The sequence below is a fragment of the Marmota monax genome, unplaced genomic scaffold (assembly GCF_021218885.2).
Source record: "Marmota monax isolate L192 unplaced genomic scaffold, Marmota_monax_Labrador192_F-V1.1 WCK01_AAM20220418_F8-fsc00191, whole genome shotgun sequence".
NCBI classification, from domain to species: Eukaryota; Metazoa; Chordata; class Mammalia; order Rodentia; family Sciuridae; genus Marmota; species Marmota monax.
The window spans coordinates 1,902,201-1,923,767 of record NW_026693537.1 but is presented as its reverse complement, the minus strand read 5'-3'; the positions used below and the strand labels follow the sequence as shown (position 1 = coordinate 1,923,767).

General features: G+C 36.9%; 1 protein-coding gene across 4 annotated transcripts in view; it reads right to left on the bottom strand.

Moving 5' to 3' along the window:
* The window catches only part of Pkhd1 (PKHD1 ciliary IPT domain containing fibrocystin/polyductin), a 420,823-nt gene that overhangs the window by 47,848 nt on the left and 351,408 nt on the right, over positions 1-21,567 (bottom strand). Inside the window, exon 61 of one of the 4 annotated variants that reach the window (XM_046458597.2) lies at positions 2,379-2,752. The exons of the other annotated variants lie outside the window; for them this stretch is intronic. Within the exon in view, the coding sequence (XP_046314553.1) occupies positions 2,700-2,752 (53 nt within the window). The 3' untranslated portion in view covers positions 2,379-2,699. Of the gene's footprint in view, positions 1-2,378; positions 2,753-21,567 lie in introns of those variants that run through there. 4 annotated transcript variants of the gene reach the window in all.

Here is a 21,567-nt window from a genome sequence, read left to right as displayed (position 1 = left end):
ATATAAAAAAAAAGGTGATAGTAGAAAAATGATCAACAAGTAATCTTGATTAGGCAGTTTTGCAGCCTAACTTGAAATCCTGGTCTTGATAAATTACTCCAAGATTTTTTATTTTTATTTCTCCAGGACTTACCAATGATTAGGTGATGGGGTAGTTTTTATCAGTATCTTACCATTTTTCCTCCAATGTCATCTCTAGAGTTAATCAACTCTAGCATCTCAAATTTTAGCAGGGGGCAAAACCAACACACAGGGAAGCAGCACAGTCGTTTTGATTTTCATTTGGCAGAGAGCACACAGAGTGATTACTTAGGTACCCTTAAGAGACAGTGCACACAGAGCCAGGCAGCCTCACAGTTCAGTCCTCCAGCTCTAATGGGTAGGAGCTCATAGTAACAGTCTCACATCATTTCTAACTTGGGTTTCATTGTTTCTTCCTGCAGATTTCTTTCCCTCCTGCTTTTCTCAGTTGGAGAAGGTTTAGTTTTGAGTAATGATTATCTTTCCTACTTGTTTTTGTCGTTTCTTTTCCCACTTTTCCAAATGGCCTTATCTGCCAGTCACAATTTTTGTGGTCTACAATTCTGATCACTTTTAAATGAAACCCATGCTGGCTTTGGTAATCATAATGTCATTTACAATTTACCACTAAACACATTTATTCAGTTAGTAGCACACTGGAGAAAGAGAACTCCATATGAACTCACCGTGAAAGGCCTAATCTGATTATTTCCTCATGAAAATCCAGGCAGGGGTGCTTGTAAGAGGGGCTGAGGGAAAAAGGAGAAAAAGCAAGGTCTGGCCACAGCTGACTCTGATAATCAATGTGAACAGATAAGTGATCCAGCCTGTCAGGGCAGCCGCCCCGTCACCCCAGGGCATTCTTCTCAAAAAAGGCAAGAGTGGACAGCACTTAATGAATGCTGAGTGACCAATGAGTATTGGCTTGGCATATGCTATTGCATTCAAGATGGACAAGAGCAGTGATAAAGTCCAGAAGCTCTTCTCTAAGTGGGGGAAATTAGATGAAGCAGGTTGTATATGTGTGTGCATGTGTGCACATGGGCACTTGCTCTGGTACACTTTACTTTCTAAAAACATCCTGGACATGAAATATGCTCAGTCCACCTTTCCCTAGATTGGAAACCATGGATGTAAAAACCAAGACAAGAGGTGAGCTAGATCTGTCTGGAGAAGGAGGAAGGGGAACAGGGGTGTGTGTGTGTGTGTGTGTGTGTGTGTGTACATACACTCAGGTTGCTTCCAGGGTTCTAGCAAATATTAACTTTGTGTCAATATTTGTCCTTCCTGTCGTGAAATGAGGATTTTCCACCTCATTTCACGTTTGAAAAGAAAATATGCCAAAGGGGTTGTCTTTGCTAGGGAAAAAAAATTAAAAGGAAAGAAAAAAGAAAGAAACAACTTATATTTTTTATTTAGAAAAATGGATCAGAAGGAAAGAAAAAAAAGTATTTTTAAAATAAATGTTTTGACTCAAAGGCACATAGAATCCTTCCATCTTCCCATTTTCAACAAAAGAGAAAAATTTATGTGTTTAAAATTGAATGAAATACATCAACATTAATGATTTTTTTTTCCTCGAGGTTAACACCACCATTTCCCTCGATAATTTTTTTAGCCATTTTGTGACAAATTTCACAATTTGTGGTACAGTAAAATATACAACATTTTGACAAAAACAAAACATATGACAAAAACAAAACATATTCTCTTACTTTCAAGAAATGAAAAGAAATCATTTACAATTTTTTTTCTGTCAAACAACATTTACACCTCATTATTTCTAATCTAACAAATATAAATAGGCACAGATCAAATAAAGTGAAGACAGGTTGAATTTATCCCCACTTATATATGTTGTCACAGGTCCTCAGGCTATGAGGAGTGACACTCCAAAATCTCAAAGCCATGTTCCTAAGTATACAAAGTTAGTCAAAGAGATCTTCAGTAGAATTATTAAAGAAAATATGTTTTGGTCATATTAGTAATGGTAGTGCAAAATAGCCTGCTTTTTCAAAATGAGGAATGCTAGCTAAAAATTACGTTTTTAAAAGCTTCAAAATAATAGGTGGATATTATATTTATAAAGTGAAAGTAACTAGAAGTGATGCTCTTATGCATAATATATTCAATCTAGATGACAGGAAACACAACTTTGTTAATTTAAAGTCTGGAACAGAGATCTTTAGAGTCTACTGAGTGACTATAATATGGAATCTCCAGTTATTACAAATGACATGTACACTTACTTATATTCAGAAATATATGAGTAAGTTGCATTTAATTATAATTATATTAATATATATTAATTATATATTATATATACAATTATAATAGTAATTATTATAAGTCATTTGAGAAATGTAAGTTCATTTGGTTGAAAAAGTACAATGAATATTGAAATTTTTAGTTCCTGGAATTTCAAAATAAATGCATTTCCAGATTGGTTTTCACAATTTGTTACACAGTGACAGTGCAGTAAAATGTCTTTCAATGCTCTGGGATCCTGAGACCCCCCCACATGAAAAGACAGTTCTAACAGACCAAAGATGATGTGCAGTTTAACAGGAAGTTGCTAGATGGGGGGGGGAGGTGCACACATCTACAGCTATGGAAAGGGCTGGTCACCTCAGGAGCTACAGATCATAGCATCTGTCTCAACACTATGCACCATCTCATCAAAGTTCTGTACTTAGCTCCTTTTTCCATGGGGACACATTTCCATGTGAATCTAGAGAAATGGAAAACCACATAAAATCAGCTATTTCAGGGTGCCAGAAGTCCTTCTGCCTTCACTAAGTTCTTATGGGTGTTTCTGAATGTTTTCTATTTTTTAATAAAAGTGTTACTTAGAGAAAAATAATGATCAGGAAATAAAAAATAAGTAATGAAGGACAAGTAATGGGTCATACCTGTAGAAAGACTTTCTTCTGACTCATACATTCTCAATTTTGTTTTTACTTTTTTAGATTTAAAAAAAAAAAAGCCCTTACTTTTCTCAACGGAACACTAGTGGAACAAATTCCAGCAAATATTCTATACATTTTTCATTGTGCTGAAATGTCATCATTAATATACATTGGAAATAAATGTCTTGGAAAGTGCTATTGTATTTTTGCTATTTTGTTGTGATATAATTTCACCTGCAAATAACAATGAATTTGGTCCTATTCATGACTTTTGTTCTTTGACTACTACACTGAAAGCAGCCGGGACAAATTCAAGTTCAGGAAGTACAGCTTACCAAGTGAAAGATCATTTTAGAGTTGAAGAGATTTGCATTGCATTCTGCATCTGCCACTTTCTAGTTGCAAAACCTTGGATAAGTTACTTCTCCTCTCTCTGACTTAGTTTTTTCATTTGTCAAAGGGATTAAGAATTGTACCCAGTTAGGCTGATTGAGAAGGTTAAATGATATGAAACATGCACAAAGTCCACAGCAAACTTGTCAATACATATAAGCTGTTCCACTTGCCATAATCAGAAAAGGAGTATTTTTAAAGCAATGTCACACTTGCTTTTGCCTTTTTTTTTTGGGGGGGGGTTTCTTTCCTCTTTTCCTCAAGAAGCAACTAGTATTTGCCTCATAGTGTGGAATAGCATGTATACGTGTTGCAAGCATTTATATGAATGTTGATGAAAGAGGCAAGTTACAAGTGAAAAACAAGAATCTATGTTTTAGGCAAAAGAGAACCACATATGTGTATGTACAGATGTACATATGTACATATGGGTTTGCATGCACATGCACATGTGTCTATCAGTAGAGCACTTATTTTATTCCTTTAATGAAAAAATAAAAACCTTGCAAAATCCAAGATGGTTTTCCTTTTCATCTCTTCTTAACTTTCCCCTTCATTCATTTTGTAGTACTCTCCACCCGCCCCACCCTTACTCTCCACCTCCTATTTCTCTTTTGCTAGCAAACCTTGCCTGCCAACTTTAAACAAAGCAACGTTCATGGGTTAGTTTAAAGGCAGGACAGCCAACAGCATTCTTTACAAATAAGATTCCTGGCATACTCTTTCCCCAGAATGATAAACTTATCACCTCTCCAGCCCTCGTTCTGAAGCAGCGGCAGTAATTTCTGCTGGATGCCAAAACTGAAATGAATGTGACTGTGCCATGGCCTGCTCTGAGCTGTGGCTATAATGAGATTTGAATGGGAAGCCCCGGACACAATAAATCTGCGCCATATGTGACCATTTCCTGTGTCAGTTCCTTTCTCATAACCAGTGGAGACTTTTTTCCCCCCCTCTCATGACCCCACACCATGACTCTGAAATCTTTCATGGCTGCTTATGGGCCTCAGGCTTTTTACAGCAGTTGTATAAATAAATGAATTTGACAGCAAACATCATAACAGTTAGCAGTAATGTGTGTTCGCCACAAGTGCCTATACTGCTCACTGGAGAAATGGCAGAGGAAACAGCTTGTTTTGTTACCTAAACAAAAGTAGTTTCATTTGACAAGTGGTGAAAGAATTAGTCAAATTAACTTGAAATCCACTAGGACTATTTTTGCCAACTCTCCCTGCCAGGGAAATGTTCCCAGCTCCTCAGTGACCGTGACTCACAGGAGATAAATTTCCCCCTTTTATTCTGAGATAAAGATCTGGGCTGGGAATACAAAGCCTTTGCCTGATATTTTATATTAATCTTCTTTGCAAGTCAAGACTGCCCTGTATGGGAACTCAGGTACAGTAAAGAGTTTCTAAGAAAGCGTTCGGCAGAAAAGCCATGCCAGATGTTTCAAGTAAAGAGCAAGAGAGGTATCAGTAATGACCCAACTCCCTGATTACCTGTGGATAGCAAACTGATGCTTGTGAGTTCTTTCTTTCCTTTTGCACTGACTTTATTCAAGAACAAAAATCTGTACACCAAAGTTGCCTTAGTAAAGGGATTTGGCAGCTGGGTGCAGTGGCACATGCCTGTAACCCCAGCTATCAGGGAAACTGAGGCAGAAGGATTCCAAGTTCAAGGTCAGCCTGGGCTACTCTCCAAGACTTTATCTCTAAAGAAAAAAATAAATTTAAAAATTGGGCTGGGGATGTAGCTCAATGGTATATAGCACCTCTGGATTAAATCCCTAGTACTACCAAAAAATAAAAAATAAAAAAGCCAGGGCGGGGGGTGGTTAGCATTTTCTTCATAGTTTCAGTAAAACAAAGTTGCCAATATTCAGTGAATTTTTGGCCAATTTACATAAATAAAAGGAGCCTAAATTTTGCTCAGTTGTTTGTAAGACCTTCAAAACACGTCTGGGACTGAGGATGTGGCTCAAGTGGTAACCCACTTGCCTAGGATGCGTGAGTGCATGAGGCACTGGGTTCGATTCTCAGCACCACATAGAAACAAAGTAAAGATATTGTGTTCACCTAAATCTAAAAAATAAATATTAAAAAAAAAACACGTTCGTTGACCATGTTGGGAAAGATGATATAGCACAGTGGTGATTCTCATGACTTTGGGTCAATGAACTGTGGTGCCAACTGTCTGCATTTAAATCTTGGCTCTGTTATGTTCTCTGTGACTTTAGTCAAGTAACTTCATGTCACTGTGCCTCAGTTTCCTCCTACATTAGGAAAGTTTAAAGATATGGTATTGTCTTGGTCTGTTACTGTTGCCATAACATAACACCCCTAACTGGGTATTTTATAAAGAAAAGAAGTTTATTTAGTTCACAGTTATTGAGGATGGGCATTCAAGATTAGATGGGCACAACTGGTGTGTTTCTAATGAAAGTCCCATGCTACTCTACACATGGCAGAAAAATGGAAGTGCAAACAAGTTTGTGCCAAAAGAGCTGAGGACAAAGAGGACCACATGCTCTATAATGTAACAAACCCATTCTTTCACACATTACATTGATCTTTGCATGAGGCAGAACCTGCATGACCCAACATCTCTTAAAAGCTATTCCCCTCTGTTCAATACCATTTTGTTGACAATTAAATATCAACATGAGTTTTAGAAGGAACAAATCATATTCAAAACATAGTAGGTAACACACTCATAATGTGAACATGACAAATATATTTTAAAATGCTCAGAATAGTGCCTGTCACAGAAAACCTGTAATTATACCAAACAAAAACTTGGCATACAGTCTCTTTAGCAATATTGAATCTCTTTTCTATGACAGCTTGACATTGGCAATGGAATTTAAAACTTTGCGGGGAGAAAACCATAATAGTACCTTCATTTAAATCAATGACAATGTGAAGGTCTAGTACAGCATTACCTGAATCAAAGACATCAACTAGACCCTAGATGTGTTTTTAGATGAAGATTGTTTTCACTCTTTTGAAGGTGGTGCTCTTTGCCATGACTCTAGAGTCTTCTCAGATTCAACAGAAATATCACTGGTTAAGGGGACAAAAGTCAGGAGCTCCCTCAACTAATGAATTGTAGTCCAAGGATGTGATCTGATCCTGCTTTTGTTTTTAACTTTTTAATAATGAAAAATGGCTTGCTAAAGTGTTTTGCTTATGTGAGCATATATAAGAAAGTGCTTTAAAATTTTAGGAGCTATGGATTAGAATCAATACGAACAGATATTTCCATTTATAGAGGTATACACAGAGATTCCTACTATCATCATTTTGACTGAATGAAATATCCACTTGGATATATGTTTCTCCATAGCTAGTTAAATGATGGGGAAAAGCCAGACATAGTAATGAGTTGAGCTATGTAAAGACAAATGAAATATGAAAATTTTGCTCTTAGAGCAATACCAACAAAACTTTTTCAAAAGAGTGCCAATTGAAGGTAAAGGGATGTGTGGCTTTAATAAAACTATGAAGGACACAGATGGGACAAAATAAATATATAGTTAAATGAGTTGGTTGTGACTGGGAGATGGAGGCCTGCTAGAAAATGAAATACAGAAGAGGCACCCTTCTGGTAAGATGGGTTTACTCCATTTCTAGTAAAATCACCTGCAAACTCCACCTTGTCATTGCACCCCAGGTAGAGGCTACTCTGAAACATCTAGGAAACTTAGATATTGGTCTGTGAGAAAAGGAATTTTTCCCTGAGGCGATTTCATGGTTATGGAATGTCATCTGATAAAATGCCTCCCTTGCTACTTCCAAATCCTTTTCCTAAGTCCTGCTTCTAGGATGCAGCTCCTCACTTTCCCTGAGATTCCCAAAGGTGAAGATTTATGAAGGACTCCAGATGTCTACCCCAGAGAGCCACCAATGCTGAATAAACCCAGGGAAACCAGTGTCATCTCTGATTGGCCAGCCACTTCTAAGGCCTTTTAACTAGCAAGTTAACACTGTCAACTTGTAAAGTTGACTCTTCTCAGTTAAAGGGAAAGCATAAAAGGATAGAGGAACTTTATAAGACCAGAATACTTAATCAAGCATTGATTAAGATCCATAAAAATAACTGCTTCACTATTGCTTCATTATTTCCTGTGTGTGTGTGTGTGTGTAGTGTGTGTGTGTGTACAGATAAGCCCAATCTGACTTCAGGAAGTGACAGACTTGTACTTCCCTCTAAAGTTGGAACAGGATCATTAATCAGTCATTAACTGCTGAGCAGAGGTAAGAAGTGTTCCTTTGGGGCCATATAATTTAATTGACAGTATTGGTAAACTATAGACCACAAGCCAAATCCGGCCCAATGGTTATTGTTATAAATAAAGTTTTATGGAACACAGAAGTCCTCATTTGTTGGTGTATCATCTCATGACTGCTCTGAACTACAACAGAAAAAGCAAGAAATCTGACTAACTGCAACATAAACTGTTTGTCTACATAGTTGAAAATAGTTACTCCCTGGCCTTTTACAGAAAATGTCTACAAACTTCTGTTCTACCAGTTCTAAATTTGTCTCTCACACAGAGACCAGCAAAGTAGGAGATAGAGGCTGATCTCTTATCCTGGATCCCCCTCAACCCTAGACAGAGAAGAGCAACCCAGAAATAGAACTTTGCTGTTGTAATTTATTGAGGTTTGCAGGTTATTAGATATGGCTTCCTAAACCCTAATCTAGCCTACCCTAATGGATGAAGTTTATATGCTATATTGTGATGCACCTCTTTTTTTCTGAGTATATATATATATATATATATATATATATATATATATATATATATATATATGGCATGCTGCATTATGAAAGGGAGCAAAGAATCTAAGGGAATTTTTTTTCCTTTTTTTCTTTTTCTTTTCTTTTTTTTTTGTCATCAGGAAACTTAGCATGAAGACAGATTGTGTTTAAGTTCTCAACCAACATTTAATCTGGAACTTTTGCCTCTCTAAACACAAATTTCCCTTATAGGAATCATCCCAGTATTTGATTCATTTAATAATATCTGAGAATTAAGCTTTTCTGCTAAAATTCTATGAAAAACTATTTCTATAGGTCTCAGAAAATTTGCCTTCTTTGCCTTTGTGTTTATAAAGATGAAATTTCCAATAGGGCACAGTGGTGACACCTGTAATCCCAGTAGTTTGGGAGGCTGAGGCAGGAGGATTGCAGGTTCAAAACCAGACTCAACAATTTGGGAGGCCCTAGCTAAAAATAAAATAATAAAAAGGACTGAGACTGTTGCTCAGTGGTTAAGCACCCCTGCGTTCAATTCCTGGTACAAAAGAAAAGGAATTTCCTTAATACAGTACACCCAAAAATTATTGAAGTACTTAGAGGAAGATATTTTCATAAACCCCAAATTGGCCTGCTGTAGTCTTTCAGGATGAGTTCTTACATTTGGGCTTCAACAGATTAAATATGGGAGAAACATGCACACAGATGGCTCACTTGCTCATTTTGCTATGTTAGATCTTTCCCTTTGAAGGGAAAAAGAAACAGGCTGCTGCTGCTGCTGCTTTTTGGAAACAGAGAAATGGAGACCATGAGAGCATCATGCTTTGTGCTCCTGGTATCAGCCATAGAAGGCAAAGCCAAAGAGAATCTTGCCAAAAGAAGTGCTCTGATCCGATGAACAGAGACAAGTCTGCAGTGTGAATTCCAATTTTGATTTTTTTTTAACTCCTTGTGACCTTCGATCACTGACAGATCATTGTCCACCTCAGTTTCCCTTTCATGTACAGAGAGCAATCTATCTAGATATCTATCTAGCACAAGGAGATTGTATAACAATTAATGGCTCAGATGTCTGTAAAACGTGGCAGGGGAAAGTGGATTGAAAGAGGAGATAGTGCTCACCAAGCAATCTACTCACTAAAGGTAATAAATAGGCATTAGGAAGGGAGAATGTTTGGGAAATATTGTGAAATCAACCAGAAGCTGCTTAGTCAGTTCAACAAATCAGCAGTCAGGATTCTCATAAATCGATTTTGTTAGAATTCTTACCAATAGGGTACTAAGCTAGGGGACTGCAGATAAGTGATTCACAAGTCATCTTTTAATTTTAATGACTCTTCCTGAAACTGGTGCATCAGATCTGAGGAAGATATATGTTGTAAAGACAATTTGGGCAATTTTGAGCAACAAAACATAGCCAGATTATTGAGGAGCAACAGTTGGCACTAAATATGTGGAGAAAGAATAATTTAATTCTAACAAAGGATTTAGACAAATTATGAAGCAAAGTGGTAGTGGGAGCTATAAGAACAATTACTAAAAGATTTATTTACAGATTCTAATAAAATAATATGCAATCTCAAAAATGGAAGAGAATACTTAATTAAGCAAAAGTTTAGTTATACTCAACCACTCATAAGAGTGAAAAACAATAAGCACTGGAATACTATGGTCACGTAGTACTACTTCAAGGTGCTCTCTTCAATTTGTATGACACCTGATACAGATTCAGAAAAACAATAGTCACCATAGATATTATCTTATAATCTTAGATATTTTAAATTTAAATAAATTCTGGGTGACAGAGAAGGAAACCAGAAAAGAATGTCATTTTCTAGCCTTTCCACCTGTATGGTTTTGATATTTTAAAAGCATTGTTTTAACACTACTTTAGAGCATTTGCCATTATTCTGATATTGAGCTAAACTTTGGGAATATGGTGGTTAAAAATAAAAGAAGAGATCTCATGCTTGCCTTCAGGAGAGAAGCCTAATTAGAGTCACATTTATAGAAAAAAAAATTGCTCGTAACAACACTAAGCTCAGGAACAATTTGAGTGTAGATATCAGCTTTGCTCATCGTAGCATACCAAGGTTTCCCATACATTTGCACCAGTACCTGTTGCGTACAACAAAAGGAAGAAATACCAAAATTTCCTGAGTGTGTGCTATATGACAGGTACTGTGAAAGTCATCAAAACATAAGTCATATTTTACTTACTTATCACGACAAACTAAGAGGTTTATTCTTACTGCTTCTGTTTTCCAAAAGAAAATGCTGAACTTTTCAGGTGCAGTAGCAACTCTGTAGGCTGAGGCAGGAGGATCAGGAGTTCAAAAGGCAGCCTCAGCAACTTAGTGAGGCCCTAAGTAACACAGTGAGATCCTAAGCAACTTAGCAAGACCCTGTTTCTAAACAAAATATAAAAAGAACTGGGAATGTGGATTAGTGTTTAAGCACCCCTGGGTTTAATCCTCAATACAAAAACAAAACAAAACATAACAAAAACAAACAACCAAAGCACTGGAGTTGAAGGAGCCTGAGATGTCAGAGCCAGAAGTTAGAAGCAACCTGGCTCCATGAGTCACCACTAGGATGACATCTGTCAAGGGAGCCACCTCACCTTCCCCAGCCTGAGATGGGAGTGAAACAAAGTTTTTATTTCGTTAAACAACTGAGATGTGGGTTTATTTGTTAGCTGTTGTTAATAACCCTGGCTCACACATTATGCCTGTTTTTTTGTGAGTAAATGAAGTAAAATTTTTAAGTGAATAAGTATAGAAAGACAAAGAGCAAATACTGCCAAGGTGCCCTTTAGTTTAGCAGCGATACTAAGAGGCAAAGACAGGTGTCCTGACTTTCTGACTGAGGCTACATCTACCATTTAAGGAGGCTCCAAGAGCATCTGCAGGGCATTATCACCCTTACTCTGTGTTCTTGGAAGTTCATTAAAAAGTGTCTACAGATGAGCTTTGCCCTCCTAGGCGTTCTCTACTTGGCGACCTGCTCAAAACTAATTTGAGAGCCCTTAGAGACTGCTAAGGATTCAAAGCTTCATTAAGGTCTCAAACAAGCGCTCAAGCAGCGGATTGCACACCAAGAAACCAACTTAGAAGCTACAAGCAGCTCGTTTGAACTTTGAAAAAAAAGCTCAGCAAAAGGGCAAGAGCATATTTGTAATTCCTAAGGGACAGCTCATGTGCTTTCCATTGGACCTGCTCTGTGTCAAAGGCCAACTACCATCCATTATAATATACTAAGTTAGTTATATGAATATTATGTTTAGAAAAATTCACACACTGAATCAAGAGCAAAATTGGACCGTATCCATCACTGGGGAGTTTATCATTCCACCAACGACAAAATTCTTTTTGCTCAAATTCAAGGCTGATTTCCCCTGAAATACAGGATTTTCCAGATAAAACCAGCCACTGGTCTTTCAAGAATGGTTTTCAAGGTTAATAGGAGCTGCCTCTTGGGAAGATACTGCACCCCATAATGCATCTGGCTGAATCTTTGGTGTCATTCAAATGGTTAGGGGTAAGAGTGGGAGAATTCCTTCCTGTCCTCTGAGACAATCGTTTTATACCCAAAGCTTCAATCTCGTTATTCTTAACTTAGGGCATAATTACAATGTTGTTATTGGTCATAAAATTAACCAGATTTTCCTCTCTTTTCTTTTCCTCTTCGGCGTTTGACTCCCTGACCTTCCTCAGTAGAAAAGTCTATGGGCTGATTACACGCTAACTGTACAAGTATTTCCTTTTATTTGTCTTAAATTTTCCCACTATTAATTTCATTGAGAGCATACTTGTTCTCATGTTATGAAATAGGGTAAAGACAAAAGAAATATTTTTACTACTACTTTGAAACTGAAATTTGTATTTGTATCTCCTGATGCTTCAAAGACTATTCACTTTGTCATCTCCCATCCAGAAGTCCTGCATTTAAGTGACCTGTTGGTGCACAGTTCGACTTTTAACCAAAGGTTATTTTTTTTAAGATTTTTTTTTTTTTGGTTAGACACAATACCTTTATTTTATTTATTTTTATTTGGTGCTGAGGATCGAACTCAGAGCCCCACGCATGCTAGGCAAGCGATCTACCGCTGAGCCACAACCCTAGCCCTTAACCAAAGGTTCTTTACCAATTGCTTCTTTGTACTTCATTTTACTATTCTCCCAAGCAAATTGTTCTTTTGGTTAACAAGAGTTTACGTCTTCCTGTGACAGTGGCCAAAGTGTTGTCTTAGGAACTATTACCAGGCCACATTAGGACCTTGATAGGAAAAGTGACCAAGGGGAAATGGATGGCAGGTGAAATGGTGACAAAGTGCCTAGAACAATGACTGTGATATGGTTCAGATCCTGACTTGCAACTGAATATTTGGATGTCTGTTTGTTTAAGCATGATAAGACTCAGTTTATTCATCTTTAAAGTGAAAATAAAGGTACTATCTTTTATGTTGCTGTTATTATCCCAGGAGTGTCGTTAATAGGAGTTAATATTATTATTTTAGATATTAGGACTGTGGGTGTCCCTCAATGGTAGAGCACTTGCCTACAATCTCCCTGACACTGTGCATGCAAACAAAAGTATACATATGTTGAAAGGTTCTGGTGGTATGGTGTGAGGGATGGCTGATATGTCAGAGGCTGGACTAAACTTACTATCAGGAAAACATGGCTGAACTTTCTATAAGGACATCTGGCCCCCATAAGACTTCTGTAAAACATTTGATGTTGCTGCCTTACCTAGACTCCCATGGAAGTTCCATTGCCCACTCCATATCTGATATGTTCTAAGCTTCTAAAAAGTTTTTCTAACGCTCTTTCTGTGCTGATCGCTGACTGACAGAATTCATTCCATAATTTACTTTCAAATCAACAGTGTTGCCGTAGATGAATGGCAGGTTTAGCTAACCACACATAAATCTGACCTGGCCTGAACATGGAATGACATTCCCGATTCAGGGTGAGAAGTTCTACAAACCATTGAGTCATGCTCCCCTTGTAAAGAAGAATGATTGCCCTTCAGATTTATATGTTAAAGGAATTATACTTTGTGATCTTTGAAACCACACCAAAAGTATGGTCAGGGACCAGGGCACTTTACTTGTGACCCACATCTTTTGCTACTTCCCCTTCCAGTCACTCTGCTCAGTCCACTCTGACCTCCTGGCTGCATCTCAAACTCTTTGGGCATGTATCCCATTGGGCCTCTGCCAAGGCAGACCTCTCTGTTCTTCTCCCAGATGTTCATGTGACTCACGCCTTCTTCTACTTGACTGAATGTGTCCTTCTCAGCAAGACCCACTCTGATCAGCCTGTGTCCACACATGCTATGACCTCCTATGCTGTTCTACTGTTTTTTTTTTCTTTTATACTTAGGATATTCTAATATATTTGATAACATTTATTATGTGTAATTACTTGGTCCTTCTCTGCTCAACAAGGAAAACTCCATGAGGACAGGGGTCTTCTTCACACTTGAGAACCCCAACTATCACCTAGAAAAGTAGCAGGCACACAGCAGACAATCAGTAAATATGTATTAAATTAAATAAACTTAACACATCAATTTCTTTCCATTAATAATGCCCATATTTTCTGCTTTGCTCACGGTCAGTTTGAAAGTTAAGAGGAATCTGTGTTCTACTCATTTGTAGCTAATTTTTTTTTTTTATGCATGGAAATGGATAATACTGTTTCCAGTACCCCACCCCCACAAATAGAGGAATGAATGAAACAGGAGGTAAGATGGTCACTAAGTTAGGCTTCTCAATTTATTCTGATTGCCTGAATAAAGGGAATCTGAAGATGAAGAATATGGAATGATTTCAACATGAATTGGAAGATAAAAGGAGAAAAAAATACTTTAAAAGGCATGGCACCTTTTAATATCTTATGTAATGACTTTATTCTTATTATGGTACATTAGTAATAAATATTTTTATGTTACAGATATATAAATTATATATAGATATTAGCCAAACAATGAAAAATAGTACTTTTATTTCTATTTTACAAATGACTAAACTGAAGTTCCTATTGGTTAAATAAATACACATGGACACCCAAGTGTCGGGTTGCAAGTCAGGATGGGAAACCATTCCCAGACATCATTCTCTCTGCCACCATTACATTTACCATCATTTGCCCTTCACAATAACAGTGGATGACCAGTATGAGAAGTGGTATTTCCATTTGCTGAAGAGAAATGCAAGTTTCATACAGTTTACTTAGAACTTGACACAAACTATAATGAATTAACAAACACTACAGGCCTCCTGACATATGTCATGATGTTCTATGTGTTGCCCATAAAAATTCTCATACAATGAATAGGCTCATGAATGAATAAACCAGTTAAGGTTTAACACTACAATCTCCAAAGTTATCTTGAAATTATTTTCATAAACCATGTGCATTAATAATTAAAGTATTTCAAATTAGAGTATAGAGAGAATAACTAAACTATCAGACTGCATTCCACAAATAGTATTGCCTTGAGCGCTATCCATTTGAATTAACCAAAAAATACCACTAATTAACTAGACTTAAGGGCCTGTGCTAGGCAATGTGACCTTTCCATGTCACATGTCACTGGGATTACATTTTCTCTCTGATGTACATGCCATTGGTCACAGCAGGCTTCTAGGATTTGACGCCATGAATTTACTTGATGAAGTGTGCATGGAGAGATCAGTTTGTTAATTTCTAAGCACAATCCTGAGCCATTTTATACTATGGTGCTTCTGCCTTCACTGAGCATATCAAGAGTTGGCTGTTTTAAGGATACAAGGGTGTGGTTTATTAAACACAGCCCCATATTGGGGATAAGGCGACCTGAGTTCTACCAGCAGTTTTGCTCAATTTACCTGTTTTTAAATAAGTTGCCTTAGCTCTTGGAGTGCCACACCCACCATTTTAAAAATAAGATTAAATAAGTTATTATTGAGGTTCCTTGCAACTCTCACCACTAAAAAAGGATTTTACTAAAATCACCACTAAAAGGATTTTACCTTTAAGTGATCACCAAGCTAGTACCCATTCTTATGGCCATACCCTGGCATTTTCTTTCTTTTCTGGGAGAGTGGGGGTACCAGGGATTAAATTTAAGGGCACTCAACCATTGAGCCACATCCCCAGCCCTACTTTATATTTCATTTTGATACAGGGTCTCACTGAGTAGCTTAGGGCCTCACTAAATTGTTGAAGCTGGCTTTGAACTCACAATCCTCCTGTCTCAATCTCCGGAGCTGCTGGGATTATAGGAATGGGCCACCACACCTGGCTACCCTGACATTTTCATTTCTCAGGATCACTCCATCTCCAACATCCTAAGTAAAATCTGTCTCATCAAACAAACCTCTTGTTTTTTGTGTCTCTGTGTTTATACTCTTATTGGACACATTCCTTGAACTCATTGACTTTGATCTCCATTCTCCAGGCCTCTCCCTGCTCTTTTCTATGTCTTACCTGATGTTTACTTCCCTCTTCATGGCCTTTGCCATCAGTATTTACAGCCTTACCAACCTCTCACCTTGTCCTTGACCATGTCTCCATTGAAAATCCCCCACACTGGACAAAGCTGTGCATCTAATCCTTTTCCTTCGGAAGTTTAAGAATTCTGTAGACAATCACATAATTACACACTCATACACACATACATACAACTGCTTTGATGATACAAAAAATACAGATTCTCTTGACTTATGATGGAGTTATGTCCTTATAAACCTATTGTAACTTAAAAATATCCCAAGTCAAAAATGCATTTAATATGCCTAACCTACTGAACAGCACAGTTTAGCAACACAGCATGCTGTAGAGCACTGATCCTTTCCGCTCCTGACTGGAAGCTGTGGCTCCCTGTGGCTACTTAGCCTCACAAGAGAGTATCCTATTGCACATCACTAGCCTGGGAAAATATCAAAATTCAAAGTGCAGATCCTATGGAATGCATATGGATTTTACACTAACAAAAAGTTGAAAAATTATAAGTGAAACCATTAAAAATTGAGGATTATCTCCACTTTATTTCTCATCTAATTTTCTTATTCATAAACCACCACACCATCTACTTACAAGAAAAAAAAGAAAAACCAAACAAAACAAAACCACTTGAGACACTAGAGATCATTGACACTTTCTCTTTATGGCCTTCTAAGTCTAGAGTGATCTTATAATTTATTGGTTAACCTAGACACTTGGGGACATGAGTGTTGTTGCCATCATGTTGGGACAGCATGAATAGTCCTGGACTATTCTGGGTGGAGCAGGTGTACAGTCACAGCACTTCTGACCCATAGAAGGTAATGCACGTCCCTTCTGTCACTGAAGAGATGTCCTCACTCACAGCTTTGTCACTGGCCATGATACCTTGGCTTCTTCTAAAAGCACTGACTAGGGAGGATTGGAATTCTGCTGGAAACTTTGAATAACAACAAGCTCAAAGAAAACAAGCTAGCCCAAATTTTAAAACAGAAAATGAAGAATAAAAAACACGTTTTAAAGTTCTAAGTCTATTATAACCAATGGCAAGTAGACGAAGCTGAATAAAAATGGACTTAGAAAGTATTTAGTAATATTTCTTTAAATCAGTGGGATTTAAAGAACAGAGACCTTACTTCTTAGAGTCTTTTCAATAAAACCCACAGTTTAATCTCATTGAAAACACTCATCTTGTTAAATAAACATTATCTAATGAACAAAGGATTTTAACAAAATCCTTTCATATCTTGTTATTCTCAAGTATAAATTAAAGCTTTTAACTTGTCTTTATAATGCAACCTCAATCTCAACCCTATGGCCCCTCACCATAGTACTTAATCCTGTTATTTCTAAAACATGGAGACCACTTTGTCCAATGAAAATGGAGGATAGGAAGAAGAGAAAGAAAAAAGGAGACAAGGAAGAAAAAGAGCAGAAACCTTGAAGTCCAGAGGTCTATTATATTGGTGGTATTCAAGACATAACCTCTGTATATCCAACCTGTGCTTAGGATGCATGTCTACAGTTATTCAGCTTGAAGCAATGCTGCATTCACCAGAGTCTCAGAGACTGACACTCTTGACATCCTGAGAACATTCTCTTCAAAGGTTTTGAAAATCAAAACTGATGGCTGTCCCCTATCATTGGTTTAAAATAATAGCAATGTGGGTGTATGTGAATATGTTTAGGAAGCATGGAAAGCGCATCAATTACAAATTTCTTGGTTTTGCAAAGGCTATAAGATGGATAAAATTCTTGATGCAATATGAACTCTAGAATGGAAATCTTAATCACTTTCTTGCCTTATTTCCTTATATCTGTCGTACATCTGGATGTGAGAGCAGAAGAAAGACAGCAAAAGCCCAAAGAAAAAATTTGAAGTAGAAACAGTTTCCTTTGATGATCTTTTTGGTTCCTGAAGAAACGTCTCCCATTTTAGGGCTAAAACAACAACAACAAAACTACCCTCTCTTCCTTTGAAGAAAGAATCTGCTCTCCTTATTTGAATTTCAATGAAAATATGTTTAATAAGCTAGCAGTCCCAGTTTGCCTTTATAAGTTTGAACTTTAAAAAATTATCTGGTTGTGGATTTAAAAGGAATTATAAACACCAAGTTTCAAGCCATGCTGTGATTTGTAGAAAGGAGTATTCCCCGTCTCTATTAACCCGTCACACTTAAAATGCTAGTTTGAAGCCAGCTCTGCTTTAAGCATTTGGCAGCAATGGGTAGACACAAAGTCACTGGAAAATGGTAGCTGGTCTGTGGACATCAGATGCATTATTGATCTCCTAAAGAGAAGGAAATAGGGCAGAAGATTCCGGAAGATGACTTTTCAGAACAGTAAAAGCAAGATTCATGGCAGCCATCATGAACACCACCCAGTTAAAAAAAATCTGTCTGAATGTCCAGAAAGTGACTCTTTTTACTCCCAAACCAGGGTCTGAGATACTTGAACCTTTCTCCTCTGTACTGTTTCTGGGACATCTCATGTTATAACATTCTCCTTGTCCAGAGCTCCTATCTTGCTATTTCCTATTTCAATATAATAAGTTTAAAGACTCAGAAGTCAGAGGGAGAGTGACAAAATGTCTGGATTGAATGTTCCCAACCCCTTCACATTTAGTCATAGAGCAGCAAAAGGGAGGATCTGTGAACTAGAAAACAGGTGGTGAAACATAAGAGTCCCACATAGCCCTGGAGAACTGTGAGGGGGAGCAAGAGAGCCCTGCTAGTAAGCATGAGCTCCAGAAACTTCATATTATCCACAGTGGGAGATGAGCAAAACCTAATGAACAAGCCTTGAAAATTAACTCTAGAGAAGAGAGGAAAACAATGTTCAGTTTCAGGTTAAAAGTTATACTAGGAATAGTCCTTTTAATGAGTTGCTTTGCATGTGTGCCTAATCAAACACGCTGTGCAATAATTGTAAAAAAATATCATGAAATTTGTTGTTAATTAACATTTCTTTGCAATTTGCTTGATTACAATAATGAATACTTTCCCTGTATGCCCTGAGTCTGTACTGAGAAGTTGCTTGTGAAAATCTTGTCAATATATAATCTGCACTTAACATGTTTATTAAGGAGCTGTGCTCAGTGCTGAAATACTCTTTCCACTTTAGAGCATCCCCAACTCAGCACTTTTGACATACTGATCCGGGTCACACTTTGCTGCAGTGAGCTGCCCAGTGCATTACAGGACATTTGGCCCATCTCCAGCCTCTATATACCAAATGTCAGTAAACACATCTAGCCCAGTTATGGCAACCACAAATGTCTCCAGGCATTGCCCAATGCGCCCTTTGAAGGGCAAAGTTATCCTAGTTGAGAAGTCAGTGCTGTAGAAGGATTCTTCACATGCCTGTAAACCTAAGGCTCTTGGTTGCCTTTTACCAATTTGAAACTTCAACTAGAACTCTGCTTATAAACAATAACAACTACTTCAAATATTCTCATTTAGCAGGCTGCCTAAATTCCGATTCTGGTGATTTGCAAAATGGTTTGTCTCTTACCAGGTTTTTTTCTGATTATACAAAATCTCCCCATTAAGATTTTAAAACTGCTAAATAAGTTACTGTGACCCTAAAATAATGCTTATACCACATCTACCTAGGAAACAGGAAAGCAGAAGGATCCTATCATCTTAGCCAATTAAATTGTTACATTCTTAGAAATCAAAGCAATATATTAGAATAGTACAGAAGAACTTTATAAAGATTTAGCAATTATCAATTATTTAGAAAAAAATTAACTCTGAGAACACTGAACAGCGCCGTATAACTACATTACAAATATGAAGAAAATTTCTTTTTCTTTTAAACTAAATGCAAAAAACTTCTAGAAGTGTAAAAATTATTAGCCTCAATGGAATTTTTATCTTGTAGCCTCATTGTAGAGTATAAAAATTACATCTTTGAGAATTAAATCAAGTGTATCACAACATTCCTTCTCATATGTGAGCTAATCAATCTCATCAAATGGTAAAAACAAAAATATATTTTAAAAATATAAAAAAAAAATTAGTTGAGCTGTATTATTTATCTTCTGCCCAGACTTCTCACCTATACCTCAACAATGAAAATCAACACTATGTGAAACAGTGGTCAAATACTTTACAAGGAAGAGTTAAATGTCCCTCAAAAGCATCAGATAATTACCTAAGCCAGAAGCAAGATGTTAGACTAGGCAGACTAATGATCTGATCTAGGATGGTAATTCCCATGGTTCCTAAGGAGCACAAGCATCAATCATTTAATAAATATGTGGTTTCCATTGGACTCCAGAGTGGGTGAAAAAAAAATCTCAGCAGTGAGAAAATTGCCCAAGTTTTCCTGGTATATCAATATGTATGTCCCTTAGAGCAAGTCTATTTCTAAGATAACACATTTCTAATCTTTCTTTCAAATGCTATTATATTAATTAATGCCAGAGTAAGTACCAGGGGGAGAAATCCACATAACTGAACAATAAAGTGACAAGTTCAAACACGATCCCACAACTCTACTTTTTGAATTAGTTTTCTTTTTGATCATAACCATTTTATTTTATTTTTTTAAATTATAATATTTCTGACATTTTCCACTTTTCCACTTCTCAGAAAACTGTGCATGGTTTCTAAAACACATGGTCTCCAGTTATTCTGTGCCAAAGAAGGTACACTTGACTGTAAGTAAGTCTTATATGAAGACTTACTGAATGCTCATAAGCCGAGAGATTTTTTTTATTTTTAAGTGTCATATGGTAGGGTTTTTCTTTTAGTGTACAGTTCTATGGAGTTCATGGAACCACACCCCCAATCAGGATAAAAAACAATTCCCTCATCTCCCAAAATTCCTTTGCATCACCCCTTATCGTACTATATTGCACTGCAAAATTGTCATAGATTTTACGCCATTTTTTTTTTCAAAGAGTAGGGTGCAACCATTATATGAAACTTCTTTTCTAAAGTGCTGGTATTACTTAAAAATCATTTATTACTAAACTATCTTTGGTGCAAGATTAGGATGCACAGAATATTCATGAACATACAGGGGTGATGATTATGCAGTGAAACATGGTGATAGCTCCATCATGCCATAACCTCTGGCAACCACACATCGATTTACTATTGCTATAGCTTTCCCTTTTCCAGAATGTTATGTAACTGGAATTATACCAATGTGTAGCCTTTGGTATAATGTACTCTCTGACTTTGCCTGTCTTTGAGAATAGTCCAATTTTGTGAATATATCAAGAACTTGTTCCTTTTTGCTTCTGAACACTAGTGAAATGTAAAAACATAGTCAATATTAGATGAAGGATACTCCGTTTGATTCTATTTTTGACTGTCACAAAATGAAACAGCTGTAGATATTCATCTACAGGCTTCTCCTTGAACATGACTTTCCATTTTTCTTGTTTAAATGACCTGGAGTGGGATTTCTTGGGCTTAGGTTAAATATATATGTATAACTTCATAAGAGACTTTGAAAACCCCTTTCTAGAATAGATACACAATTTTGCACTCCTGTCAATAACATGTAAAAGTTCCACTCCTTCACCAGCACTTGGTATTCTAGACCAAGAATTGTAATCTAAGAACACTAGAATGACTTGATTAAAACAGATGTCTGTCCACATCAGTAAGATAGGCTAGGACACAGTTATTATAAAGCAGCTAGCAATCCAACTGGAAAATAGCATTATTTTATTTTCCAATAAGGTGTTTTATGGAATATATTTTGATATTAAAAATATGAAACAATAAAGTATTAATACAGTTTTAAAAGATCCTCTACAATTCTATTATATAATTTGTTAAAAGGAGTTGTAATGGGCATGAGCTGTGTGGTTAATATTTTTAAAATAATATTTTACCATAAAAGTGTGCTCCATGTTTTAGAGACTGTCCATAACACATTCGTTAACTCAACAAATACCTGGAGAGTGTTATTATACTATTATTCTGAGAATAATAGTGAATAGGACACAACAGGCCTTTGTCCTC